We start from the raw sequence: 12,916 nt of genomic DNA on the forward strand, positions 1-12,916 counted from the left end.
GTATACTTCTAAGTTACTGGACCAACATTAGCATTTGGAAGATTTCTGGAAGGTGGAGTCTTCATCCTTGGAGTCAAGAGGGGGCCAGTCAAAGTTCCAGAACACTGTAGGAGGCTTAAGGAGTGGGAAGACTACTTAATCTCTGGGATTCCTGCTAGTGTTGAAAATCTGGGGTTCGTGGGTCCTGCCCCTGTGCTTTAATAAAACCACCATTCCGCACCGAAAAATAAAAATAAAAATAAAAAAACTATGATTCTGTGAGGTAGGAGTTTTCAGTAGCAGTATATTTAAACCTGCTTAGCCTAGAAACATACGCTGTATGAGATGGAGACAGAAATTACCGCTCTTGTGGTTTTAATTTAAGACCAACAAGTAAAATAACTTTTTCCCCCTCCTTCTGAAATGCAGGGCAAATTGGATCAAAGCAGTTCAGATGTGTAGCAAACCCAGAGAATTTGCACTGGCTTTAGCAATTTTGGAGTGTGCTGTCAAACCTGTTGTGATGCTACCAATATGGCGAGAATCTTTAGGACACACCAGGTAAGTGAGTTCTGAGCCTTGTAAATGGTATCCCGTACTTCCTTTTGGAATATTAACCTATTAATAATGACAGTTAATGTATTCAGAAGGTCATATTACATATTAAATTTAACTCTTCCTGGCCTTTTTTCCCTTCTCTATGAAATGTAACATGAATAAATATTATTTCTTATTTTTTTAAAGTAAAAATTAGCATTTTTATTGAATAGAAAGAGCACTCACATTTTTTGAATATTCTAGAATGTTTCAGTTACTGTGCTAGGCATCTGATTTATTTAGAATTGAACATCCAAACATCATTCAGCTCCTAAGTAGACCCAGAGTTGTGTGACTTCAGCAGAGGGTTAAAAAAAATGATAAATTTTGTGACTTGAATCTGCTTTTTAATTCTAGTGGTTTTGCTTAACTTTATTTAGTCTTTAAAAAGTTATTACTATAAAAACTAATATAAGCTTTTGGTAAAAAATGTAAATTACTATTCAAAGTGAAAAGAAAGAATCATTTTACTTCCCTGCCCCTCTACGGAGCCCATTCTGAAGGTATGACACTGTTATTTTGTTAATATAAATATATTTTGTGTTGTCTGTGTTTTATTTTATAATGAAAAGTTTTTTTTAAGAAAAATAGTTTACACCTGCTAAATTTTCATCTGCTAAGGATTGCTTTCAGTTGTTGTGTGTGTGTGTGTGTGTGTGTGTGTGTGTGTGTGTGTGTGTTCTCCTTACATAAATCATACTTTGTTTTCTCTCTTTTCTCCCTCCTGTTTTGAATGTAATTGCTGCTACCAATAGAGGCTTCCACTAGTGGAATGGACTTAATTCTTCCTAGGATGAAAAAAAGAGGGTTAAGTTCAGGTGCTACAGACTGCATGCTAGGAGAGGAGAGCTGAATGGCTGCCATGCTTTTATTCTACTTCTTACTGATCTCTTTTATCAAGGTAGTAGAGCAAGGAGAGAGTCAGAGGGAATTGTGAAGCAGTATACTGAGTTTCTGTTGCTGCTTCTTGGATTTACCTCTAGACATGCCCAAAACTGTTCTGTCCCAGCGTTATTCTATTCAGTGGTCATCCTGAAGCTAATGTTGGTGGACCAAGCAGCCACGTCTCTGGTGACAGAGATCAGTACTTTGAGAACTGAAACTTAGCTAAATGTTGTTAAATAAACTCCAGTACTCAGACATAACTTAAAGTGACTAAATCATACCTTTTATAAATTCATTTCTCAATTTTAAACATTCCAATGGAAGATGGAATTCAACTTTTTTTTTAATCAGGTTTGTTTTTTTTTTCTTCCTGGTTTGTCATTATGACTAGCCTTCTAAACATGTTACTTAGAGTTACAAAATCATATCATGAATTGTATTTGTATTAGTATGACACATCTGGTAATACATATGAAAGAACTCTTTTTTAATATGATGAGGTAAAATAGAATGCTCTGAATTTTTTAAAAAATTAGAGACTGAGATTCAGAAAAATTAGAGATTAATAATAGGACTCTAACTTCTCTCTATACTGTGGTCAAAAACTTACAGGTGACAAACTTCTCTAAGACTTGACCCTAAGGTACTGTTTACAAATTCAGCCAATGATTTTGCTCATTAAATGATTGTTTATTATGAGAGTCAATAATAAAGCTTTGAGAGCCTTCTAAATATCTAACAGTTGCAGAACATTTTAAAAATAGTAAATTAAGATTTTTTTTGAGAAAATTGTAAAGTCTTTGTTGAAAAACAACATTAGGTATGGAAGAATATGTAAATAAATAGAAGTATATCTCATGTTCATGTATAGGAATACTCAGTGTCTTAAATTTTTCTCATGTTATTACATAATTATTAATTCCAGTAGCACGAATAATTATCATTGGGCTTTCTGCAGAATTTGACAAGATCAGAAATTTTATATGGAAAGGGCAGCAGTAGGGTTTACACCTAAAGGACAGGGTAGAGGGATGCCTGGGTGGCTCAGTCAGTTAAGCGTCTGCCTTCGGCTCAGGTCATGAACCCAGGGTCCTGGGATTGAGTCCTGAGTCAGGCTTCCTGCTCGGAGGGAAGTCTGCTCTTCCCTCTGCTTGCTGCTCCCCTTGCTTGTGCTCTTTCTCTCTCTATCTCTCTGACAAAGAAATAAAATATTAAAAAAAGGAAAAGAAAGGGCAGGGTAGAAAGACTTGTCCTACCAGATAACAAAACTTACTTGGTAGCTATAATAATACTGTGGTATAGATGCAAAGTTAAATAGACCAGTGGTACAGAATAAACCATCCAGAAAGAGACCAGCCCATATATAGACATGTAATAGATGATAGAGTAGCATTTTAAAAAGATTGAACTCTTCATAGCAGGTGTGATGAGGCAATTTGAGTTATCTATATGGGGAAAATTGGATCCCATTCTTCATATCATACACAGTCAGTTCCAGGTAGAGTAAATCCTAAATGTCAAAAGCAAAACTCCCTGGAAGAAAATATAAAAGATTATGATTTTGGAATGAAGAAAGTTCCCTCCTTCCCTCCCTTCCTGTCTCCTCTGCCTCCTTCCCTTCTTCCTTCTATCCCATTTCCCTTTTCCCCTTGCCTCTCCTTCCCATATTTTTTCCTTCTCCCTCCCCTCCTCCCATACTTCATTCCTTTTCTCTTACTCTTGTTTTTTACCTTCCTGATTCATTATGTTTCAGAACATACCAAAGTGTGGCATTATTTCTCCCATTTATAAGCTGTTATCTATCAGATAAGAATGAGTGTGCATATATGTGTCTGTGTGTCTGCTGTTACTACAGGTGACTTTCCTTTTTCACGTTTAATATTATGATACAAACATAAGATTGTAATATATAAGCAAGAATGGGTCATAATAAAATAACATCTGTGAATTCATCAACCAGTTTAAAAAATAAGAACATTATCATTATTGCATCTACTTTCCATTCACATTACCTTGCCTCCCCTGAGAGAGAATGTAATTTTTAAGTTTGTGTTTTGTTATACCCTTTCTTTGTGTAGTTTTATCACATATGTATAGATCAGTGAATGGTGGATTGTTTCCTCTTGTTTGAGTTTCATAATAATGTGTCATCCTAAAAAACTAAGTCATAGACGGGTTAAAAGGAATTTTTATTTTTTTATCATACTATGATCAAAGGAGGGTTAGTATTCACAATATATTTAAGAACTTCTCTAGTTCAGTAAGAAAAAAATCAAACCATTTAGTAGGAAAAAAGGCCAAAGATACAAATATAATTCACAGGAGACACAAATAGCCAAAAACATGAAAATTTCCCTGGTAAGGTGAGGTAAATGCACATTAAAACTAGGGACTATTATTTCATACCCATCGGATTGTTAAAAATTTAAAGAACATAGGCAAATATGTGACATAATAGGAAGAGAATTCTGATACACTGCTGATAAAAGAGCAAGGAGGGAAATGGTTGCTGCAACCATGTTAAAGAATCATTTGGTAAAAACAAAGTTCAAAATACAATTCTGCTCCTAACTCAGTACCTTAGAGAGACCTCACATGTGTACATGAGAAGACATGTAGGAAGATTTTTTTTTTTTTTTTTTTTTTTTAGTAGATTCCACGCCCATCGTGGAGCCCAATGCAGGGCCTGAGATCAAGACCTGAGCTGAGGTCAAGAGTCGGCCGCTTAACCGACTGAGCCACCCAGGTGCTCAGAGATGTTTCTTACAGTATTTTGTAATGGTGAAATTTGATAACAATCCCTAACTGTCCATAATTAGGTACATTTAAGTTACGGTGTGATTCTATAATGGGCCATTATACAGCCATGAAACTAGAGCAAGTGTCAACGAGATTGAATCTCATAAATGTACAATAGAGTTAAAACAATTCCTTTCTTAAAAATAAATGTTATATGATTCTATTTATGTAAAGTTTAAAAGCATGTATTCTAGTATGTTTAAAGTACTGTTTATAGATACAGACATTTCGGGTAAAAGTTTAAAGAAGTGCAAGAGCTGTATGCTTGAAATCTAAGAAATACACTTCTAAATAAATAACAAATGTTCAAAGAAAAATTGTAATGGAAACTAGAAAACACTTTGAATTGAATGTTCACGAGAATCCTACGTATATTGAAATTTGTAGGGGCGCCTGGGTGGCTCAGATGGTTAAGCGTCTGCCTTCGGCTCAGGTCATGATCCCGGGGTCCTGGGATCGAGTCCTGCATCGGGCTCCCTGCTCCTTGGGAGCCTGCTTCTCCCTCTGCCTGCCTCTCTCTCTCTCTCTCTCTCTCTCTCTCTCTCTCTCTCTCTCTCTTTCATTAATAAAAAAAAAAAAATTTTAAAAAAAAAAAAAAGAAAGAAATTTGTAGGCTGCCACTAAAGAGTACCCTGGGGGAAATTGGTAGTCTTTAATGCTTACATTAGAAAAGAAGAACTACAAATTAATTAGCTAGGTATACATCTCAAGAAGTCACCCCGAAGACAGGAAATACTAAGAACTGTTGAATATTAAATATTTGATGAAATAGAGAACATACCTTAGATTCCCATTATAATTTACAAACCTCTGGTGAGATTATCAGGAAAGAAAAAATAAAGGGGAAAACACAAATAACCATCAAAAATAGAAAAGGGGCTATGCCAATCAGTATTTCTGATTCACTCTCACTGGCCCTAGGGATTTTAAACCTTGAGAGGGTCCACTAACATAGTGTTCAGGCTTCCTATATCCATAGAGGAAGGGCCCACTGGGCTTCTAGTTTTGGGTAGAAGGATTGGGGAAGAGGGTCCCCAGCCCCCCGCCCCCATCTCAGTTATTAGACAGTACGGCATGGGCCACGCTCTCTTCTCAGGCAGGAAAAGGATTTCTGGTTCAGTTTAAAGGATGTCACTGTACCTGTCAATAAGGAGGTGGGCAGGACCAGAAGACTTCATAAGGAAGTTCTTCAGATTTCAGGTAATAGGTAATTCTATTCAAACTCTTCCATAAAATGGGAAAAGAAGGGAATCTTGCAGATTATTATTTCTTAGTATAACACTATTATAAAACTTGATACATAGTAATGGACATGGCCCTGTCTCCTTTATTAATATTTGTCGTTGGTTAATAATTAATGGCAAATAGATGTGCATTCAGGTACTCCTAAAACATTAGCAAATATATTCAGGAGTAAATTTTTAAAATTATAAACCATGGCTAAATTGGCTTCCCCTAGACATGGAAGACTTGTCCACTCTTAGAGGAGATTATTAATGTCATGCTATTTTAAGAAGTCAGAGAGCAAAAACTTTGATCATCTCATTAGATGATCAAGTTCATTAATTCTTATTTAAAAAAATCTTAACTAGGAATAGAGAATAGTCTTTTTTGTTTTTTTTTCCCCATAAAGATGTATTCCAAACCAAACCATCATGCTTTCTTGATATGTTCCCGTTAACATTCAAGTGGAACAAAACAAAAATGCCCACTATCAATGTTTTTAAACTTTTCTTAAAAGTGTTAGCTAATGCAGTTTGTCAAGAGAAATAAAACATACATATATATGTGTGTATTATGTGTATGTATGTGTGTGTTGACAGATAAGGCATAATTATTATATGCAGTTGACCTAATTAGATGCTTAAAAACCCCAAGAAAATTGAAAAACTATCAGAAACAATCTGAAAACTAAATAAAGATCTTATTTATTTATTTGAGAGAGAGGACACGCGCATGTGTACGAGTTGGGGGTGGAGCAGAGGGAGAGGGAGAAGCAGACTCCCTGCTGAGCACGGAGCCAAATGTGGGGCTTGATCCCAGGACCCCGGGATCATGACCGGCGCCACAGTCAGATGCTTAACCGACTGAGCCACCCAGGTGCCCCCAGAACAATACATTTTATGTAACAGTAACCATGTAGAAAATACTGTGGGAGTTCTGAGTTAAAATAACAAATTGTATAAATACATTTAATTTTGTTCCCTGCTTAACTCCTCGAAAACTGCGGCAAGGGGATCTTTTTAAAGCATAAGCCCACAGAGAATAGGGGAACAACAGAGTATACATATTGCAGCAGTAAAGCCATGGAAGCAATAACACAGGTGAACATACGGTAACCTGCCTAAGAAGACCGTAGCCCAAGTCAGTGGGGAGAAGTGAGAATTTTCACAAGTCACACCAGAGAATCATCAGAAAGCATAGGTGCCAGAAAGTCCGTAGCAGTCCATTTTGGATCATATCTGTGCAGTGTACTTAACTTCCACACAGTCCTGCCAGATAACCATGAGTATGGTGAGCCCAGTGTCTTCCAGGCCTCACTCAGACCCTCACCCTCAGATTTCACCAGAAGAGGCTACTGTGACCCAGCGACAAGTTTATTTTTTCCTGGGAACCTTCTTTTAATAGTAACAGTATTGCTCTTTTGCTCATGCAGCTAGTTTTATTCTTGCTACCGAATTTTCAAAAGCCAAACTTTATACTGTTTGGGATATACACATGGGTGATAAAACTGTATAGAAAAGCAAGGGGACGATAACCCAAAAATCAGGATAATGACTGCCTGGGAGTGGGACACACTAGCTTCTGATGTATTTGGTTATTGATACAAAGTTCTCTTTCTTAACCTGGTTATGTCTTATATAGTTTTAAAAATTATAATGAAAGAAAAGATTCCCATAACAACAACAAAACTCTCAAATAACTAGGAATAAATTTAAGAAACATTTAGGATCATGTAAAGAAATTGTTAAAACTTTACTAAGGATAGAAAGGCTACTCAGTAAATGAAAAGGTAAAGAGGGGTGCCTGGGTGGCTCAGTCAGTTGAGCTGCTGCCTTCGGCTCAGGTCATGATCCCAGGGGCCTGGGATCGAGCCCGAGCCCTGTATCGGGCTCCCTGCTCAGCAGGGAGTCTGCTTCTCCTCCCTTTGCTGCTCCCCTGGTTCTGCTTTCTTGCTCACGCTCCCTCTCAAATAAATAAAATCTTTAAAAAAAATGAAAAGGTAAAGATACATCATATGTTTAGATATGTATACTACTTTTTTGAAAACCATGCATTATGATAATTATATTAATTTAATCTATCAAAAATCATTCATTTGCATTATGAATAGGATTTTCCCTCTTTGGGAGGCAGGCAGGCTTGATCAAAATGATACTAATATTTCAGCTAGAAAAATGAATTGCAAGAAAAGGAAAGTAGGCATGAGAAAAAAGGCAATAGATATTAGAACATTTTTGAAGCTACAATAAAAAGTAAGATTTAGGGTAGCGGGATAGAACAAAGAACCCAGAAATAGACCTACACACCTGTGAGCATCTAGCAATGATAACATTACATGTAAGAGAAGGAAAGAGGACATGTGTAGAGAAAATATCACTGGATCCCTGCCTCAGCAAAAACATTCAGATCAATGAAGATTTTTTTTAAAAAAACAAAAACTAAAAAACTTCAATAAGAAACCATGGATTAATTATGTTTTTGTTGTGATACTTTTTTTTTTTAAACAGATGTAAAACCCAGATGCCATAGAGGAAAAAGTGGATATATGTATTTAAAATTCTGAGTGGAAAAATAATATTATAATCAAACTCAAAAGACAGATGACAAACTGAGGAAAAATATTTGCACCACAAATGGGAAGTTACCTTAATTGATAAAGATCTTTTATAAATGAAAAGGACTGATAGTCCAGTACAGACAAGACAGAGGATTTGAACAGGCATTTTGCAGAAAAATAAATATGAAAGGCCAGTGGACATTAAAAAATGTTTACTTTTCTCGTAATTAAGGAAATGTAAATCAAAACAGTGGGACATAATCTCTTATCTCTCAATTGGGCTAATGACTTAGAAGTTTGGTACTAACTTGAGTGAAGGTGTGGGAAAGCAGGTGGCTTTATGGGCGGCAGTGTGACGTGTACAATTCTGAAGAGCTTTGTGGCTTTACTTGTCAGCATTTTAAATGCAAGAACCTTTGGACCTAGCTACCTCCCCACTGGGGGACACTGGGGGTACTGTCCAAGTTTACCAAGAAAGACACAAAACATTTTTTCTCATAGCTTTGTTTATAACAGCAAAACAAGCACAAGACCCTGGCACCACGTGGAGATTAGCAGTGGAGTTGAAGCTTGGTCCCTACTCCTGGTCATGCTCTCAGTTGCACCGTGGAGGTGTGAAAGGGACACCTGCCACGCAGTGCGCCTGCCAGTATGGAGCGGCAGCTGGAGGCTGCACGGTACCAGCCCGATCGGGCTTCCTTCCCGGGGCCTCTAGGCTGCCAGCAGTAGCCAAGATTTCTGCCCAACCAAATGGAATTGACCTCTTTCAGAGCTGAGCTTTGTTGCTGCCAAAACATAAGGATTGTTTTGGTGGCAGTGAGAACAATAGAATTTACTCTAGAGTAGCTAACATCACAGATTAGGTACAGTACTACCTTAGTGGCCTGGCCTCCTCAGCAAAGTGGTGCCTTTGTATTTGGTGATGAAAATGTTTCTGTTTTCCATGTGAGCACCAAGAGCACAAGCTGAGCGCCCAGCCCAGCTGTGAGCTCCCAGAGTGTCACTCCATCGGTGGTCTCCCCACACAGTGCACCGGTCCCGGCCACTGTCAGCGCAGATAGCTCAGTTGCTCTGTCAGACCTGAACTTTCAGAGGGTTTTAAAGCTCAGCCTACAAAAACTATGTTCAGAAATACTACTTGATCCTGGCTCAGTCACTCCTTCCTTACTCTAGTGGGCTGAGGCTGTCAGGTTCTCCACCAAGGTGTACCTGCAGAGCTTGCCCCACGCCCTGGTTCCAAAAGTAGTGGCAAATTGATGGTATTTGAGTAACTTAGTCTCCCGTGAGAATCTACTCCCTTTCCCCTCCTCCCATCAGTTGTGAGAGAATGAAGATTGTTTGCTATACTAGGGGTTGTGCAGCTAATAGACATGAGCTCTCTCTCGGCCTGGGGTAGGCTAGCTTTTAGGGTCTTAGATTCCTAGGGACACAAAGCTTTCTTGAAAGCGGAGATAAATAAGGAACTTTTAGTGGGAGGCTAAAGATAAAAAAATTAAATCCCCTCGCACATCTTTCCAGCACCACCTCCTCCCGCAAGTTGACAAAAGATCTCTGTTTTTGTTTTTGTTTTTGTTTTCATGTAGCTATGCACGCAAGATGGGCTGCATCTGGTTAGGGTGTGCTAAAGCAGTTTTTCTACCACTGGAGCTCTTAGAGACAGGCTCTTCTCTTCATAGGTTTTGGTCAGTGTCCTTGTTTATGGGAGAGATTCCCGTTGACAAAAATCCATCTTAACTTAGAGCCTCACCACAGACCCTCCTGTCTCCTTACTGCTGGGTGCAGTGATAGCCATTTTCCATCCTGAAAAAAGAGTGTGGCCTATGCCCTATGTTTAATGACTGACGTGAATCAGTGTGGGTCCTTCCTTCCCAGCCCTTCCCCTCACCCAAAAGCGGGAGCTTCGTGGGCCTTTTTCTCTGTGGATGTAGAAAGCCTGAATTCTACATTAGTGGATCCTGTGATGGCTTTAAAACCCCCAGTGCTAGATAGAATTAGAAATATTGGTTGTTAAAATAAAAGGTTTTGGATTTGTTGGTCTTTTTGGTGGGAAGGAAATAATGTATTCTTTAATAGGGGACGGGTCCAATAAATTACAGTATGTCCATGCAGTGGGGTATATTATTTAATTCTTTAAAAAGATCTCTATCTTCTGGTATGAAAAGATCTTCTAGTGCAATTATTTAATTATTGATTAAAAGCTGTGTAGTTGTGAATGTAGTATCCCTTTTGTGTAAATATGATGTTGGTGTATATATGAATAGTTTCAGGAGTAAGCCATAAGTGAGTGTATTTCTTATAGGGACATATATGGGAAGGATGGCATGTTCTTGCTTCTTTCTACTGTTTGATTTTTCCCGTTATGGAATTATTTACCTACTTATTTTTGTGAGTTGGAGTTGTCTAGGTCATGGGAATATAGCTAACCATCCTTTGATTCTGTCTTCCTAATTTGCAGTCCTGTATTTTTATCTTTTTAATTTATTTTTCAAAGTCAAATGCAGTTCTGTCTTTCCATTCATATATTCTTAGGTTACACAGGATGACATCAATTGAAAGAGAAGAAAAGGAGAAAGTCAAGAAAAAAGAGAAAAAACAAGAAGAGGAAGAAACAATGCAACAGGCTACATGGGTAAAATACACGTTTCCAGTTAAACATCAGGTAATTTTTATTATAGTCTTTTAAAATAGGGTTAGCCATTTCTGAGACTTGTATTTTGCAACTTTGAATATCTAAATTTTGTTTTACTTTTGAGACAATCTTTTATTTAATGTAGTTGGAACAAAGTAAATCTTTCTGGCAATTTTATAAGCATAGGGTTTATCTTACTAGAATATAGGTGGGCTATTAGACTAATTTGTTGAAATTGTTAGAAAACTGTAAAATTGTGTTACATTTTTCATATTAGAAAGGGGTGTGATTGACCTTGGAAAAACATGGGTTTGAACTGCATGGGTCCACTTACAGATTTTTTTCTGGTAAATATAGTACAGTACCGTAAGTGTATTTTTCTTCCTTCTGATGTTTCTTTTCTTTTTTTTTTTTTTAAGATTTATTTATTTTAGAGAAAGGGTGGGGGTAGAGGGGCAGAGAGAGTCTTAAGCAGAGTCCATCGCGGGGCTCAATCTCATGACCCTGAGACCATGACCTGAACCAAAAGTAAGAGTCGGACACTTAACCGACTGCACCACCCATGCGCCCCCTTCCTTAGGATTTTCTTAATGACATTTTCTTCTCTCTAGCTTACTCTGTAGTAAAGAGTTCGGTATATAGTGCATATAATAAACAAAATATGTGTTAATCAGCTGTTTATGTTATTGGTAAGGCTTTGGTCAACAGGAGGCTATTGGTAGTTAAGTTTTGGGGGAGTCAAAAGTTATACGTAGATTTTTGACTGCATGGGGAGGCGGCAAATCCCTATGTTGTTCAGGGGTCGGCTGTAATCAGTTTTTTCATAAATCTTTGATTTCTGTTGAAAATAAAGTTGATTGGTAAACTTATTTGCCTGACTATTGATCTTGTTTGGTAAAAATGCATAAAACCAGATGTGCTTTGTAAAAGCTTTCTCATTCTCTTTTAATCAGAATGTTTTCATTTACACCAGGTTTGGAAACAAAAAGGAGAGGAATACAGAGTAACAGGATATGGTGGTTGGAGCTGGATTAGTAAAACTCACGTTTATAGGTTTGTTCCTAAATTGCCAGGCAATACTAATGTGAATTACAGAAAGTCATTAGAAGGAAGTAAGTAATTGAAGTTATTTTTTGTGTTATAGTTTCTGATTTTGTACTATTTATTATAAATTTGTAGTACATTGTCCATATTTTGGATAAAAGTGTTTTTCTGGAATTTTTAATTGAACATGCAAAACTGCCAATGTAGCTTATTAATAATAAACTCTAAAATACTTTAAATTACCTTTATTCTCAGGATTTTCATTATCTAGGATTTCAGTTAAAGAAGATAGAATAGAACTTACTAGAAAAAGAAAAAAGGCCTCAGCCACCTAATTGTTTTTCTAAAATCTTAAATTCAGTATTACCTTACTTCTTAAGGAGCCACCTATCTGGTAACCTCAACGTCATAGCGCATAACAAAGCCAGAAAGGAAGTGATAGAGACTTCTGTAACACTACCACATAAATGAGGGAGGTATTAATTCAATTTGTGCTATTCTCTAACAACTTTTAGTATTTAGAATCACAGAACTCTAGAGGGGAACTGCCCTATTAAGAGACCATCTGTTTTGAATCTCACATTCCATGAGCAGATTATTTCATGAAGATGTAAAGTTATGTACAGGTCACCTAGAGAGAGAGGGATAGAGCCCTGACTGGAATCCATGTCTCCTCGTTCCTACTGTCCTTTTTGCACACTACATTTGCCATCTCTCTTTTGTTACCTGAGCAGTTTTCAAAAGCAGTTCTGCTCACTGTGCAGTGTAATTTGCTAATGTATGGTGTGATGTGTTCTCTCCTGTGAAGCCTTTGCTGCAGTGAGTACTGTAATACATAGCTAACTAATTTGACTTCCTTGTGAATGGTTCTGGTGAATCCTGGACTGGTTAGATATTTGAAACCATTAATGTGGTCAAGTTATCATTTTGGATTACCCTTTAACAAAAAAAATATGTATTTCATAAGGTTCACTGGAACTTATAGGGACTGGGAGTGTCTTGCACATAATAGATGCTCACTGAATATTTCTGTTTGCCAAAAAGAACTATTCAGTATTAAATTCTATTATGATCTGATTATATTCAAGCTAAATGCCCTTTTATAATAAATTCTAAAATATTAACATTTTTTTTATTGCCATTTTGTTGCTCCAGTTACCCACGTAGCACTTAGAATTATAAGGAGTTTTTGTTTAGTTGTG

At 37.1% G+C, this 12,916-nt stretch overlaps 1 protein-coding gene across 11 annotated transcripts in view; it reads left to right on the forward strand.

Annotated features, from left to right (window-relative positions):
* Nucleotides 1-12,916, forward strand: part of BPTF (bromodomain PHD finger transcription factor) — a 149,138-nt gene that overhangs the window by 80,987 nt on the left and 55,235 nt on the right. For all 11 annotated transcript variants that reach the window (XM_073883251.1, XM_025889865.2, XM_073883253.1 and 8 more), the window contains 3 exons: nucleotides 409-540; nucleotides 10,571-10,700; nucleotides 11,644-11,782. In XM_073883251.1, the coding sequence (XP_073739352.1) occupies nucleotides 409-540; nucleotides 10,571-10,700; nucleotides 11,644-11,782 (401 nt within the window). The remainder of the gene's footprint in view (nucleotides 1-408; nucleotides 541-10,570; nucleotides 10,701-11,643; nucleotides 11,783-12,916) is intronic.

This window comes from Callorhinus ursinus, unplaced genomic scaffold (assembly GCF_003265705.2).
Source record: "Callorhinus ursinus isolate GAN/ISIS: 27379988/994484 unplaced genomic scaffold, GSC_fseal_2.0 scaffold50, whole genome shotgun sequence".
Classification (NCBI taxonomy): domain Eukaryota; kingdom Metazoa; phylum Chordata; class Mammalia; order Carnivora; family Otariidae; genus Callorhinus; species Callorhinus ursinus.